Raw genomic sequence first — 16,727 nt, 5'->3', positions numbered from 1 at the left:
CTCTTGACATCCTGGCTAAGTGGGATGCAGGACGACACTATGGGTGGCACAACAGCGATCATGATGTTCTTGATACAGTGCCCTTCACGCCAAGGCGTCATCCTCATCTCAAACGTTCAAAGGGCATTCCCCAATGACAGCTGTCCCAGTGCAGCACGAGGTGACACAGCACGGAACCTAGAATGGGCATTATTATGTTGTTAGGGGGGCAGGGAGGGCGGCAATTGCCGTGTGTAACCCGGTCGAGTACATGCGTATGTATGTTGACCTTCTTTTGCACCATATGTAGCCAACCGTGCTAATTAGAGGTGCAGGGGAAGGATAACAAACTAAACACAAAAAGCAGTTCAAAAACAATCATTTTCAATCTATATTTAAAAGTGTATAGCTCCAGTGGCTTCCTAATATCAAAAGGAAGAGCGTTCCAAACGACCGCAGAATCGCATCTCAAAACGCGTGATGCAGTGACCATTTAGTGACCAAGTTACACTTTTCAAAACTAAACAAATATTATTTTACTAGGTAAGACCCACTGAGCTATATAAATATTTTTCAGAAGCGACCAGGCCACAATGATAAGCTCAACGAAGTGGCTTATTACGTGGGAGTTTCTAGCAGTAGCCAAATACTCTGAACGCATGTTGATTCTAAATGGGGAGGGAAAACCCGGCCGACCCAGAGAAAAATCCACGCGACCACGGTGTGAGAGAGACACGCAAACTCCAAATATACCACAGGCGTCCGACTCGGGATCGAACCCACAGACCTCTTGCATACCAGGCGAGGTAAACAACATCTCGCCATCACGGCGCCCCCGAATAAAGCAACGCAATTGGGCACCAGGGTTAGGGCTTCTATACTTTAGAGAGAAGCCCCCTTGCGAAGTGTGCGCCACGTGAGCAGGAACCGGCAGTGGAGGTGGGGGGGCGGCAGTGAGGTGCTCACTCGGTCATGTTGATCTCCTGGCGGCAGGCGACCGTGCTGCGCATACAGGTGCCCGTGAGCGCATCCACGTTCTCCACGATGACGAAGGGGCGCTCCTCCAGCGTCACGATGCTCAGGTGCCGCTCGTCCTTGATGGTCGACGACGAGAACTCGTAGCGTGGCCATATTGGGTACTTGAGCATCATCAGCCCGTTCTCCCACTTGCCGACCTGCGGGTGACGAGGGGGAATGAGTGGAGAGGCTCAGCGTGGAGATGTTGCAGATGTGCGTGTGTACGTTGAACTTCTTTCGCACCGTAGGTAGCCAACCGCGCTAATCGGAGGTGCGGGGGAAGGACAACAAACTATGGGTCTCTGCGTGAGTCTATGTATGTATATTTAACTTCTATTGCACCATACGTATCCAACAGTGCTAATCGGATGCGCTCGACAATCGCTGAATTCATTGCCACGTTGATGTTTTCTCAGACTTTTCTCTCCTGCAACGTGCATCACTTTTTAATTTACGAAGTCACGACAAAATTAGCCATCTGAGACAGCGCGTACCAAACACTCGACAGCGATACATGAATTTGTACAGCACGGTATCTCGATCCAAATGAAACTACGTGATATACTCGATTGTATAAACACTCAATAATGGCGTAGACGAGTGCTGTATTACTTCCGTAGCCCTCAACAGGCTCACCAACCTCGACATCGGAAACAGCAGATAACATTGCTAAATCACCCTGCCATACGGAAGAGGAATGGAGTTGGTCAAACATCCCAATGTAGGCCCTTGGGAAAATTGCTGGCGATGGTTTATGGCTGTATTCCAGCTTGCTTGTGGTGCCCAGTGCCTGTAGACAATCCTGTCTCTGTCTGTCTGACAGTGACCGACAGCTGTGTGTCGTCATTATTGACCAGAGTGAATGATGAGAACCAATGTGTGATCGAACAGTAGCATCATAATAATAGTAATACAGAAAATAGGTAAATAATCAAGCATCTCAATGCATTGATTGAACATTTATCTTGCATCCTCAAAATGCAGGTATTGCATTGTGCTTGTGATCGATTATTTACTGCTTACGCATATAACGTGATAACGCTGTTACAATTAATCCAGTGGAGCGTACACAACCGTAGAAACGAGAAAGAAAAAAAGAAAATTACTTGTAGTAAAAACGAAACGGATGAAAACAAGAGAACAAGTGGAATATTGCACGTCCTTTAGTCGCGATAATTCATCTTCGTCGCGATGGGAGAGGGATTGACATCGTTACAGTCCCAATAGAACCAGCGGGGGTAGAGGTGACATGAACACGGGGTGCTGCGTGGGTGAGGGGGGTGAACAGAGAGGCCGTAGCGAGCGAGAGGGAGGAGAGTATGGGGGCACCGAGGTGGGGTGTGCACCGGTAAGGGGCACCGCGAGATGTGATCTTCCTCGCCTGGTATGGAGGAGAGCGTGGGTTCGATCCCAACCATGACGCCTGTATGTATGTACGTTGAACTTATTTCGCACGATACACTGCCAACCATGCTAATCCGATGTGCGGGAGGAAGGACAACAAACTAAACAGAAAAAGCATAACATATATTTTTTTACCTGTGCCCTGGGGAGCCATAGTGTAGCGGCAACCCGGGTTCGATTCCTGCTCACACCCAACACCAGTGACAATTATCCTGGGCCTCCCCTAGATCGCACTCAGCCTCAAATGAGTACCTAGTGCGATGTGTAAACATCCCGTTAGGGAGACAAAGGCGACTAGGTGTGGTTCTGACCACCTACCCACCCCCTCGTGTGCAGTGCCGGCCTTCATTGGTGCTGCTCATGAACAAGCACTTGCTCCAACAGTCTGTTAGGGTTACATGGAGGACCTTTGTCTTTGGTGGCGGTGGTGGAGTCGTGGGGAAGGGTGGGGGAGCCGTTCACAGCAAGAGGCACAAAATAGCGCCGGGCTTTGGTGAAACCAATTTCACAAAACTCTGAGCCCAGCACACACGCTCCATTAATTGTGTGGGGGGGAATAAATACAATATTTCAAAGTTTTTATATTTTCTGTCTCTGTGATTCCTGTGTTGTTGTTTTTTTATTGACAAATTTGAAATCAGTTTTTTCCACTTTACTTATTGCGAACCAGGTCTCCCTTGATAAAGATATTATTGCTTTCACCTGGTCATAAGTAAAGGCCACCTACAAATTAAACATTAATTAAACACCACATGTGCACAGCTGTTACGTGTGCAGTTGAGTCAAGTGCAGTTACCCCAAGGTTCATGGTGTTCTGATGTACGAACACCTTCGTTTCAATAACAATGCAATCAGTCTGCATCGCTTACGTTAGACAAAGCTGGATTGTCAAACAATTACCATTTTACAACAGAATTCTGTGGAAGGAAATCTAATTGTTCCTGTTTACATGTCGGTTTAGTATCAAAATGCTTAAATGTTGTTATTGTTTTATTTTAATAATTAATTGGCATCAACATTATTCAAAATAAACATCTGGTGCCCTACTAATGAACCGGTTCATGTTGTAAAAAAATATTGTAAGTCAAAGCAATTAAAATTAACATGGCATATGCAAGAACGAAATATTAAGATGGCCCGAAACATTCACATGGCCCGAAATCGGGCGAACGGTAGGGTAAGGGCCCGTCTTGAAAGGACGAACGTTCTTTTTTGTGCTCGAACTCCACTGCTAGATCAGTATTCAATGCGATGTATTTGTCTATTTAATTATGTATTTCCCATGTGTATGTCAGGTTAGACTACATTTAATCAACTGAAAACAATACACAGTATGGTGGCTTGCAGGCCAAAAAAGAGTATAGGGGACATCTCAAATAGGGCTTGCAAAAATACAGAGTAGACAGCAACAACAACAATGCCTGAAAATAATATATTGGCACATGTATGAAGGAAAGCATTGCAATATATCAATACTATGTTTTATAACGACTGCAGTGATCATGCAGCGACATTGTGCATTTCTCAACATCTGTGAAATAAATCATTTTTAAAGTCAACGTGCCGTAGAATAAAATTTCAACAACAACACAAACACACCAAACGTAACCCTTTAAAGCTAAGCCATTCCAATAACATTTTTACATTTCTGGATAGGTCACGTTTTCTAAACGGGTTAATACCGACTGCAATTACCTGGCAAAATAAAAACAACTCTAACGTTCAGTTTAATTAATCATGGCATTTAATAAACGGATGCTAGGACTCAGTTAATTTACAGTCTACGGGGGTTCTTGACTAATGCTATTGTTCACGTAATTGAATTATCTCTTATACTGCACAACCGCGGAACCTACACAGTTAAATGATCTGTTCATTATTTGCCGAAGCAGCAATGTTTTTGCAGTCTTATAGCGTGTGAGCAATGCGATGTTGCCAGCTTTTTTTGGTCCATTTGTGAATAGCCTTGGACTATAACACCAGGTTATTACCCCGTGGCATTGACTTAAATTAGCTAATGAGGTCACCAGTTTCAAACACTACAAACAAAGTCCTTTTGCTTCTCTACCTATACCAAATTGGGATTTTAAATTATATACTCAGTATAATACACATTACACTTTTAAATCTAAATTGAAAACTAATTTCTTTAGAACTGCTTTTTGTGTTTAGTTTGCTGTCCTTCCTGTGCACCTCCGATTAGCGCGAATGGTTATGTACAGTGCGAAATACGTTCAACATGAGCTGCACTGGCTACCAATTAAATACAGGATCACGTATAAATTATGCATACTCTTCTTCAAGAGTCTCCATCATCAATCTGCTCCATCCCATCGTGCCGATCAGTGCATACCAGCTTCAACAGACCCAAACTGACTCCAACTATGACCCGTGGCTCACGGCGACCTGCTGCTGTACCCGCGTGTAAACCTCGTGCGATACAGCCAGCGCAGTTTCGGGTTACTAGCCCAAAGACCTGGAACAAGCTGCCAGCTCATGTTCGGGATCCATCCCTGAGTCTGAGCCAGTTCCACAACAGACTCAAAACAGTGTTCTTTCAGAGAGTCTACTTCAACTTGTGATCAATGCGCATTCATGATGGACTAGGCTCATAGGAATGCACAATATCAAATGTTCTTACTTACATACCAGTCTTTATCCAGTATCCTCTTATCAGTAAACCCTATTATCTTGTGTTAGGGATCCCCTCGGCAGATAACAAAATTCCCGTTTCGGCCATAACCTTGTAGCCATGAAGGAGGAGTCCATGCTGAGGACACAGCTGCTTATGCTGCGGGTTTCATGATGCATGGAAAAGTGGATTTATTCACATGCCCTAAAATATCGCAATCCCCGTAATAAAAGTAATACCAGTGGGTGACGTTGTTCACTTCTATTTTATTATAAGTTTACGAGGTCCATATCAGAGTTGAACAATTCTCCACGGACCCTTAACTTTGTGTTTATCGTGCTCAACATGCGACAAACACAATGAAACAAAGGCTGAGCCTCCTCCGATTTCCAGATTTCAGTGTCCAGGGGGGGTGTGGCTCCTCTCCCTATATGTATATTGAACTTCTTTTGCACCGTACCTAGCCAACCGTGCTAATTGTAGGTGTGGGGGTAGGACAAACTAAACACAAAAAGTAGTTTTAAAGAAATACGTTTTCAATATAGATTTAAAAGTGCATATCTCCAGTGGCTTCCTAATATCGGAAGGAAGTGCATTCCAGACGGCCGCAGAAGCGCGTCTAAAAGTGTGTGATGTGGTGTCCATCTTTGTTAAATTTGCCAGCCTAAAGCCCTTGTGAAAATGACCAGATGTTGCGTGATGGTTTATGCTACTTGACGAGATCAGCAAGGTAGTGTGGTTCATTTGCGGCAAGCACTTTGTGTGTAATGAGTGTGACCTTATAACGTATTGGCTCGACAACTGAAGCCACAGTTTGATTTTGCAGTACTCGCCACGAAACGTGCCAAATAATTTTGTACACGCTGCAGCTTGCTAATGTTTTTTTTATTCATTCCTCGTGTGAGTGCAAAGGAAATGAGAGACAATGCATAGCATCTCATCCGAGCGTGGCCCAATGTGGCTTTTGCATGAGACGGCAGCAGATTCCGTCAGTGACATAAAATGCAGTAACTTGAACTTGCAGAGTCCTGTGGAGACGGGCGGGCTCTGAACGACTGCAGAATGCATGATGCGGTGGCTTCAAAGCGACCAGGGTGTTGCTCATGTCGTTATCAGTGCTGATAATCTCTCTCCCTCTCTTTGGTATGGATATTAATTCGGTAGCAGTGTAAATGGGATGTCTAAATTGTGAATCTGGCTGCTGGCTACCAGGCACTGAGTGAATCACACTCCTGCTATTGAGGGTCGTTCACAATCGACATAAGATCCATAGACTCACACAAGGACCTATAGACTCACAAAAGAGACCCATAAACCCACACAGAGACCACTAGACTCATAGAGACCCACAGACTCACACAGAGACCCATAGCCTCACACTGAGACCCACAGACTCATACAAGAGACCCATAGACTCACACAGAGACTCATACACTCATGATATGCTCCACTGTTTACTGTGGTGCGCTGCAGTGACATTTGGAAGGTTAGTATTATTCCATTTGTGGATGAGGCAACTACAGCTGACCACTCAGCTAACTATTAAACTTAACTATTTTGATTTTACCAGGTAAGGCTCACTGAGCAATATAGCTATTTTTCATAAGCAACCTGGCCACAAATGATAGCTCAATTAAGTGGCTTATCATGTGGAAATGTATTACAGCCAAATATTCTAAACGAACCTTGATTCTAAATGTGGAGGGAAAAACTGGGGGACCCGTAGAAAAATCTACGCGACCACGGGGAGAGACACGCAAACTCCAAATAAACAGGCACCAAGGTCAGGATCGGACCCACGACCTCCTGTATACCAGGTGAAGAAGTTAACATTTCACCACCATGGCGCTCACTGTTTGCAGCGAGCTCCTGACGGCTGAGCGGTGGTGATGGTGGTGATGGCGGTGATGGTGGGTTCCGTGTTTATGTTCTCCGAGTTGTTGCTCCACCGGCCTGCCTGCCGTGCTCCACAATGACTTAGCGCCCCCCCCACCCCCGTTCACATGAACGTGCGTTTATGTGTAGGACTATATGCGTTTACGCGATGCAGCAAAGTGAGCTCACGGGTTCCCCGGTGCAGATCGCAAGCTCTTTCACAAAACACATTCACACAAATTATTGAGAATAACAGGAGTTATTTTTTCCATATTAAATCATGAATACGATCGACGTCTCTAACGTTTATGGATTCCGAACGCAATTTCAAGGGGGGCTTATTCGGCAATGCATGTATTATCAGAGCATGGTTTCTGTTTGCATTTTGACCACAAGTATTGTGGTTAATTCCTTGTAAAAGGTTTCAGTTTGGTGTTTTGACACCTTAACAACTGTTTTGTTGCCAGATAAAAGGGGAAAACCTATTGTCATTTAAAGTGTTGTGAAATTCACAATACATTCGACAGCTTACGCATTATTTACGTGAAGCTAATTTTATTTTTTATTTTTTATTAGGGACATGCATCCAAGTGCGAGTTGAAAGGAGGGCGGTGTTTTAGCGAGGCATGAAAAGGGAGGAATGCTGGAGAGATGAAGGGGAATCGGTGAGTTTGCGTCTCGCAAGCCAAGAAGTATTTTGATTGGCTGCCCACGCGTGACTCGTCAGTGCGATTGTCAGGCATGTCTGTCAGGCATGCAGCATCTCACCCCCGACTCAGAAAAATCAATGAATTGGCATGATTGGTGGAGGGGGGCAGGGGCCGTGATTTGATTCAATAAACGATTATGCTGGTCTCAGTTTTATCACTTCCATAACAGAGGGTTGTTTGTGTTAGATCACGCAAATATAAATGTATTGTAAACCCGCCAGCAACTGACAGCCAATTAGTAAGGTTAGCCACGTAAACAAAGCATGCCAATTCGTTCCATTTATATGTATGCGATCTAACCCAACAAACCTCTATTATGGATATTAGTCGCGACAGACTGTGTTAAACTTTTATCACCTCGTTTGGAATGCATCTCATCTGTTTTCTTTCATACGTTAGCCTCCGATGTATATTATTATGATCACGTGTAGTTCTGCGCACGATCTTTACGAGCTCACTCTTTGGTTCCGTCGGTAAAGTCACGTATAAATAAATTAAATTAAATAATAATAGAATACGACGTTTCGATTGCAACACAAGCAACCATCATCAGGTACAAATGAATGAGAGAACAAACATAGTAAACTAAGAAATAGAATGCAATACAACACAGAGAGTCGGCCAACAAAACAGTCAACACTCCACCTGGTTGATTACGTTCTTCCAAAGATTGCTAAATTTGAGAGAGACAAAACATAGACACGGAGATACACAGGCAGACACACAAGCAGAGAGAGACTCACAGAGAGACAAACAGAGAGAGACACACACATAGGCACACAGAAAGACAACGTCTCTGTGTCAAGGCCTTAAATAGAGAGAGAGGGGGGTTGGGGCAGAGGGGGAGTTGTGTGGAATTCCTGCCCACATGGGGCGGACGAGCTGGACACTGCACTTCTAAACAAACAAGCACGGAGCGTTGTGTGGAATTACTGCCCATAGCGGCCGGAGGAGAGAATGGACCCATAAACAAGCACGGTAGAAAGAAAATTTAGTCAAATTAGAAAGTATAATGCAATGGAACAGAGAGTCGGTTAGCACACAGTCAACGCATAGCCTGGTTGATTACGTTCTTCCAAAGATTGCTAAAGTAGAAGTTAAGTGTGAAACAAACAAGCACGGCAAATCCTCCCCGTAGAGGTGGTTCAAACTAGATTCGAAGCTTTCGTGACTGCAGGAATTAGTCTTTGGTTCCTCAAAATAATAACAGATCCTCACGCACACAAACACGACACGCGCGTCGACAGCGCTGAGGATCGATTTTAAAACGGTGAACTGACGCGTCATTCCACGCTTGGGGGTTCGTGTTTCCGAGTCACGGCTCGGCTCAGAGGCTCGCCTCTTGGCTCAATCTGATTCGGCTCAAAGCCGCCGCGCTTCACTTGAGCCAGCCCTCAGCGCGGTCCCAGCCACGCTCACAATTCTCAGACCGTCCACAAGCCGAGCCTGAGCTGAGCCCTGGCTGAGCCAGCTCACTCGTTGAGAGCAATTAAGCAGCTCGAGCCTTGGCCTGAGCCTGAGCAGCGTTCGAGGCCGAGCCAGAGCTGAGCAGTGCATTCCCTAAAAGAGCCGAGCTGTGCATGAAGATCTCGACCCTGATGCCTGTACATATATATAAACTTATACACGGATCGTGAATCCGGCCCTAATAGTGTCTGTTGCCATCGGTGAACGACTGTTGCCCTCGGTGATTGTCTGTCGCCATCGCTTGCCATCGGTGAGTGTCTGTTGGCTTCGGTGAGTGTCTGTTGGCTTCGGTGAGTGTTGCCCTCGGTAAGCTTCTGTTGCCCTTTGTGGTCGTCTGTTGCCCTTGGTAAGTGTCTGTTGCCCTTGGTGAGTGTCTGTTTCCCTCGGTAAGCGCCTGTTGCCCTTTGTGGTCGTCTGTTGCCCTTGGTAAGTGTCTGTTGCCCTTGGTGAGTGTCTGTTTCCCTCGGTAAGTGTCTGTTGCCCTTGGTGGTCGTCTGTTGCCCTTGGTGAGTGTCTGTTGCCCTCGGTAAGCGTCTGTTGCCCTTTGTGGTCGTCTGTTGCCCTTGGTAAGTGTCTGTTGCCCTTGGTGAGTGTCTGTTTCCCTCGGTGAGTGTCTGTTTCCCTCGGTGAACGGAATTTCGGAAGTAAAATAAAAAGTCCTTAGCTGCAATGATTTAATGCAATAAAAAAGTAACATGTGATGTCAAAATATCGCACATCCCTTGAACACGTAAGCTTTCGCGACCAGTATTATTCATAATAAATGTTTTTGGGTTAGATAGCGTTATTAATAAAGGTGTCGCAACCCGCTGGATGTAGAAGATGCTGGATGTAATTTCCAGCGAAACGTCGTACTCAAATTGTAAATGTTGTGGATTCACTCTTCAACCCACACCGGTGGGATAAAGTAGTGAACACATGTTTTACTAATTGGCCGTGCCGGGTGGTGGAGGGTTGCGACACATTTATAAATAACGCGATCTAACCCAAAAAACGTTATTATGAATCACACAACATGCAATACAAATAAACTATAATTTATCTTCATATGTATACTGTAGTTAGCGGCATTGAGGAGATACAACTTTTATTTTATTTGACAATACCACATCTCATCCCATTAGATTTCACGTTGGTGTTTTATAGCATGCAAATGTCTCATCGAATGATATTTCGAGACATTCTCTTCACGTTCGTCAACGTTGACTACTCCTGTCATTTCATTAAAAACCAAAAAGTGCACGGTTCATTACCCGCCTCATGTCAATTTTAAACTCGACAACAGATGCAAATTGTTTTCCACGATCTCACAAAGAGCCCAGCCCGGGACTATTGGCAGGATTATTTTTGAACAACATAAAATAAATGTACAGTAGTAGAGCACTACGATGCCTGCTTGGACAGTGGCTTGGGCTAACGAGGGGCCAGCTAGCACCCCCCTCTCCTTTGCAGATCGCACCGTCCGACGGCGGTCGGCCTTGAGCTCGGTCCGTCAAACACATCACCGCTGCACACGACGTGTGCGTGTGTGTGTGCGCGCGCCAAATAGCGATGCCAGACAGTGAAGCGCAGCGGAGAAATGAAGAAAATGAATAAGCTGGGGGGATATTTTTTTTGTTAGTTTTTGTTTGGGGTATTGTAGTGTAAACGCAGTTGCTTTAGAGTGGGGTCCGCGGTTTAACAATAAGACCGACGGTGAACGACAGTCGATAATGCCTCAGTGAGCGTTTCTTGGTAGGATTGGGGATGGTTTAGTTTTATTTGCATGTGTTTGGGTGATTTGTTTACCTGTCTTGTACTTTGCACGACTATCATGTTTTTGCATTGTTTGTTGTGAAAACGTTCTTATCCCCGTGCCCCTGCTGAACATATGTGAAAAAGAGCTTTAAAGCTTGTCGGATTCCTCCTGCAGTATAAATAATTATCCTGATTTTGATTTAAAACTACTGTATATACGATCTTGATTTGAAGCTTTCGTGACTGCAGGAATTAATACTCTGGTTATTTCGGTAAAGTCACGTAGATAGAAAAATAGCTAATAGATTACGACGTTTCAATAGAAACACAAGCCATCGTCTTCAGGTGAAACAATACAGCAGGCGGACTGCTGAAGCAGGAGGAAATGTAGCAAGGGAGCTACCGCAACCAGAGGTTATATACATTTGTGGTGGGTACTACCCAAGGTAAGTGGGCAGGGCTAGGGATGGAATTTGCAAGTAAGCCAAAAAAAGCTGTTTAGGCATGCGGTGGCTGGGCATGCAGGCTACATGGCCCAGCCAACACAGCCTTGCCTACAGGAGGAGCTCACCGATGAAACTTTGTCCAGATCTTTCAAGGATTTGTGACCTCACACAATCCAGCCTGGTTAAATCCAGGATGGATCGTAGGCAGGCCAGCCTAAATGTTTATAACCAGCGAAGATGTTCCATTAGGGGGGATCATGGTTCGCAAACGTAGATAAGAAAGGGAATGACTGTGGACGAAAAGACATGAAGCATCGTGCGGAGCGACAGACCAGGTAGCTTTCACACAGCGTTACACAACCGATTAAAAGATAATGCCGCTCGACTGATTCGGAGTGAGACCTCTGCTGTTAAACTGGAGCCGGTCATGAGCTCACTACCCAGGTATGGGAAACTCTCCACTCTCTCCACAACTGCCCAATCACCAATTGGGAGTTGTGGGGGTGGAGTGTCTGATGGTACAAAATACCCAGGCAGGTGCTCCTTTTTGGTGGGGCTGATGGTAAGTCCCCACTTCTTAGTGGCAAGCTCCAGGTTCAGCAGCAGCGCCTCCAACTCCTCCAGAGTGAGCAGCAATTACCAGATCATCGACATACATAACATGGTTGAGCAATAGGGAGCCATCCCTTGACCACACCCGGACATCGATCAGCCTCCCATTGTATTTGTACCAGATGGAAATTCCTCCAGAAGTCTTCATTAACTACGTGGTCGAAATAGATGTTAAATAATGTGGGAGTCAGAGAACATACCTGTCGCACCCCAAGGTGTACAGGGAATTGCTCCTACTCCCGGCCACGTAGTTTTACCCGGGCCCACTCACCATCATGAAGGTCCTTAATTATCGTGAGCAGAGGGTCAGGGACTCCGAAAGCACGAAGAACAACCCAGTGCCCAGGCCTACTGATGGTATCATAGGCCTTGACCAGGTCAATAAAGCAGAGATGTAGGTCTTGTTGGAATTCCCTACACCTCTGCTGTAGCAGACGGACAGAAAATATGGCATCTGTGCAGGACCGCCCTTTCCTGAAACCGCATTGGGGCTCCGCAAGCCTCTCCTCAGCGTGTCTAGCAAGGCGATGTTGAATAATCCTTGCCAGGACCTTTCCAGGCACACTGAGGAGTAAGATGCACCTGTAGTTGTTACAGTCTGCACTCCACAGGGGGCTCAGGATTTGGTACGAGGGGCCATATACCGCTTTTAGAGCTTCATAGAATCCCCTGTAGTCGCCAGTATCAGCGCAAACCTGAGTTTTTACTGCGAGGTTGGTCCACCACTCGTTCTGAATCTCTCGAAGCTTGCGCTGGATGGTGCTGCATTCCAGGCGGAAGGCTGCTTTTTTGTGCGGGCAGGATGGTCGGGCCAGGTGGGCCTGGTGTGCTGATCTCTTCTTTGACAGCAGCTCCTGGACTTCTAAGTTGTTCTCATCGAACCAATCTCTGTTTTTCTTCGTGGAGAATCCGAGGGTATCTTCAGATGTTTGCAGAACAACAGTTTTGATGCGGTCCCACAGCACTTCAGGAACCGGAGGCGAGTCTCCTAGCCAGCTCGGTTCCTCTAGCCTAGATCGTAGGCTTTTCTGGAAAGCTGCTTTGACCGCGGCAGACTGAAGGCTGCAGACTTTGAGCTTCTTCCTCGGGGCGCCACCGTTCCTTGGTCTGGGTTTAAAGTGAAAGCTGAGTTTGCAGCGGACAAGACGGTGGTCTGTCTGACACTCGGCGCTGGGCATTACCCTGGTGTGAAAGACATCTTTTAGGTCATGCTGGCGCACAAGGATGTAGTCTATGAGATGCCAATGTTTTGACCGAGGGTGCATCCAGGTTGTCTTCAAACTGTCTTTCTGCTGGAAGATGGTGTTGGTAATGGAAAGTTGCTGTTCCGCACAGAGTTCAAGTAACAAGCGTCCATTGTCGTTGCAGCTGCCCACGCCGTACCTTCCAAGTACGCCTCTCCAGGTTTCCGAGTCTCTGCCCACTCTGGCGTTGAAGTCGCCAAGGATGACAATCTTGTCGTCAGCTGGGATATCCTGCAGAAGGCTGCGTAGGTTGGAGTAAAACTTGTCTTTATCAGCGGGATCTGCCTGGAGACTTGGAGCGTACACACTGAGCAGCGTTGCATGTTGTTGGTCACGAAGTGGTAGACGCATTGAGATGATGCGGTCAGAGTGACCAGTTGGCAGGCTTGCAAGCTTGGTAGCGATAGAGTCCCTGATCATGAAGCCGACACCTGAACGGCGTCTCTCTGTCGCTGGTTTACCTGACCAGTAGAGAGTGTAATCTGCGCCATGCTCCCTCAGACTGCCTTCCTCTGAAAAGCGGATTTCGCTGAGGGCGGCGATGTCAACATCCAGCCGAGCGAGTTCGTGTGCAATTAAAGCAGATCGTCGCTCAGGTTGAGTGCTGTCAGCTGAGTCTAGCATGGTTCTGATGTTCCAGCATGCGAGTTTGAGTCCTTTCCCACCTTTTAAGGCAGGCAAGTGGGATGCGCCGTCGATTCTTTGATGTAATTTGACCGCATATGAAGATGCCCGTTGACCGCGGTAAGCCAACTGAGGGAGGAGGAAACGAGCTTTGTTTAGGCCACCTTTTCTAGGCCCCTCTCCGTGTGGAGCAAGCAGTGCTGTCCCTAGAAAAGGCTGCTTGGTCGCTCAGGGTGCTGCCGGGTGATGATGTCGTTTCCAGGTCATCATCAGACGACCACTTGCACCTGAGCCGCCTGCATGCAGGATTGAGACTGCGGCTGCCAGTGTCATCTTACACCTGCCGAGTTCGCCCATTTCCCATCGCTACAGGACTTAGTGAGACCGGGGGGGGGGGGGGGTAGACGTGAAGATTTCCTTCTTGCCTGCGCAAAGGAGCTTTCAAGTGGAGTGCAGTGTGCGCAGAACTGATCCCACCCTTTAAACCCGGGGTTCGTCTGCCATGGCCTAGCAAGCTGGGACGGTGACAGCGAGGTCCTCAGGCCGTAGGTTTCACATCAGAGTTTCCTTCTCCTAGGTAGACGGCCTTCCAAGGCTGAAGAGATCCACCTTCCCTGAAAGGTATATAATATAGAGTCAATAGATACTGCTATAGAGTCAGCAGATACTGCCATGGAGTCAGAAGATACTGCTATAGTGAGCAGATACTACTGTAAAGTTAATAGTTACTACTATAGTCAGTTAATAATATTTAGTATCAATAGATACAACTATAGATTCAGTAGATACTAATATAGTCATTAGAACTACTGTAGAGTCAGTATTTACTACTATAGAGTTGGTTAAAACTACTATAGAGTTGGCAGATACTACTATACTACTGCAGTCAGGAGATACCACTATGGTCAGTAAATACTGCTACAGTCAGTCGATATTACTATGATACAGTCAGTAGATACTACTACGGTCAGTAGATACTCGTGAAATGCGAGCGTAAGTGAGGTTTCGCCACTCAGCTCTGGGCCAATCGGACGGCCTGGAGTATTGGGGGTGGGGCCCAATAAGGTGGGCGTATGGGGAGGTCCGCCGCCCACCTCTAGTCCAATCGGATGCCCGGATGATCAGGGGCTCATGGCAGTTGGCATAGACTCGAAGTGGGACCACGTCGAGCCATGGAAGGTCTCCAGCGCCATTGGCCACGTGGCTGGAGACGGCTCCAAGCACACCGTCAGCCAACGGTGTGCGGGAGTGCAACTGACGGAAAGAGCGCGCGGGGCGCGCCAGTGGAACAGCCTGTCCACGGTCGGGACCGGTGGAGTGTGAGCGGCATAACAAGAATAAAGACAGAGACAGAGACCAAGCTGTGTGTCGTCAAAGTCTTTTATTACACTAGTGTAGTGAGTCCAGCTGAGTCACAGAAATTAACTTGGGACCAAACACAATTTATTCAACACAACAGCACCAACATAACATAACCAACGCTCGGGTCTCGAATGCCCATCTAGCCACGCTACGGCAGACCTAGACACGGTTTGCTATCCCAGTCCGGACCACAAGCTGGGTCCCGGACCACGTGGCTAGAGGCTTTTTCTCCCCGACGTGGATCTTCGACCACCAACACTTCAAGAACCCCGAGGCTCCTCACTGAGCTCTCGTTATATGCTCCCGGGCTGGGGCTGGCTCCGCCCTTAACCCCAACCAACCTTCCAGGATCATCGGGCCATTTCTCGAATGTTCCCGAGAGCTCTCCGGGACCACGTGACTGCCCCTCGGCCCCGGTCCACCGGTGGCCCCCCTCCAGTATCGTCCGGTCACGTGACAACAAGTCAGCCAGAGTATCATGCCCCAGAGTAACCTTGACTGGCTGACGCTCGCTCTCGCTCAATGTTCGCGGTGCCTTCGCGCTAACCAGCGCTCACCCAACCACCGCTACTGTTGGCACTGCAAGCCCTCAACCCGGGCTGCCCGCAATGACAACATAACCGGCCGTGCCTTCACAAGTCCCGGCACCACACAGTGACAAGTACAGTCACTACACTAGTGTAATAACAGCCATAGAGGGTTCACGTGGGGATTGGCTTGCCGGTCCTGCTTGTAGCCAATAAGGGTTGAGATAGGGACCATGGCCCAGGCATGATCACGACATGTCATCAGGAGTGATTGGCCTAGCCATTCGGGGCCCCAGCTAATGGGGAGCCGGATGAGGGGCGTGGTCCCGGGATTGACAGGGAACCATCGAGAATGGTCGAAGCTGTCCATGAACGATTGGCTGGGGGGACCACGTGACGAAGGTATTAAGAGAGAGTGAGGGAGAAAAATCGAGAGCAGACTGAAACTGACAAGAACAGGGTCACGCGCGGACGGGGCTCTGGGTGCCACGTGCGCGGTGGGGACTTAGTGCGAAGTCTGTCCTCTCTCCGTTGTCTGCCAGCAATGGAGAGTGAGTGAGCAAAGTGTATTGTGGAGTGGAAATAAAAGGACTGATCCCGAAGCCGTCTCAAGAAAGATTATTACACTGGTGTCAGAAGTAATTCTGCGACTGTTTGGACGATCGTCAAGATGTCTAAACACCCCAGAAAAAAGAACCTGCCCGTGCCTCTATCGGAGGAAGAGGTCGAGACGGATGAAAATGAGCTGTTGGGAGCTACAGCCCTTGTGCCGACTGCTGATGACACTCGCCTCGACGCCTCTCAGCGTCGACCGGGGGAGGATGCGACCACCGCAGGACCGAGAGACGAATGGCGGCTGATGGCGGAGCAGATTGAGTCGTTGCGCGCCATTCTGCTGGTGACCACGGTGGCGTCCTCACCAGCCGTGGGTCGCCAGATCGCCGATCAGCTGGACGCCGCGGGAAGGGGTCCGGCTATGGAATCGGGACCCGCCATTGCTCCTGCCACGCGGGAGGACGCCGTCGTCTTGGGTGGGGCGGCTGCGCCGGAGTCGTCGGCCACCATTTTGGGCGCGCCTACCACCACGTGGC

The 16,727-nt window shown here is 47.7% G+C and overlaps 1 protein-coding gene across 1 annotated transcript in view; it reads right to left on the bottom strand.

Annotated features, from left to right (window-relative positions):
- The window catches only part of LOC144936141 (glutamate receptor ionotropic, NMDA 2C-like), a 215,704-nt gene that overhangs the window by 84,400 nt on the left and 114,577 nt on the right, over nt 1-16,727 (bottom strand). The window contains exon 5 of the mRNA XM_078863428.1: nt 946-1,154. Coding sequence (XP_078719554.1) covers nt 946-1,154 — 209 coding nt within the window. The remainder of the gene's footprint in view (nt 1-945; nt 1,155-16,727) is intronic.

This window comes from Lampetra fluviatilis, chromosome 1 (assembly GCF_964198595.1).
Source record: "Lampetra fluviatilis chromosome 1, kcLamFluv1.1, whole genome shotgun sequence".
NCBI lineage: Eukaryota > Metazoa > Chordata > Hyperoartia > Petromyzontiformes > Petromyzontidae > Lampetra > Lampetra fluviatilis.
Note: the sequence above shows the minus strand (reverse complement) of the source record. Positions and strands in the feature narration are given on the sequence as shown.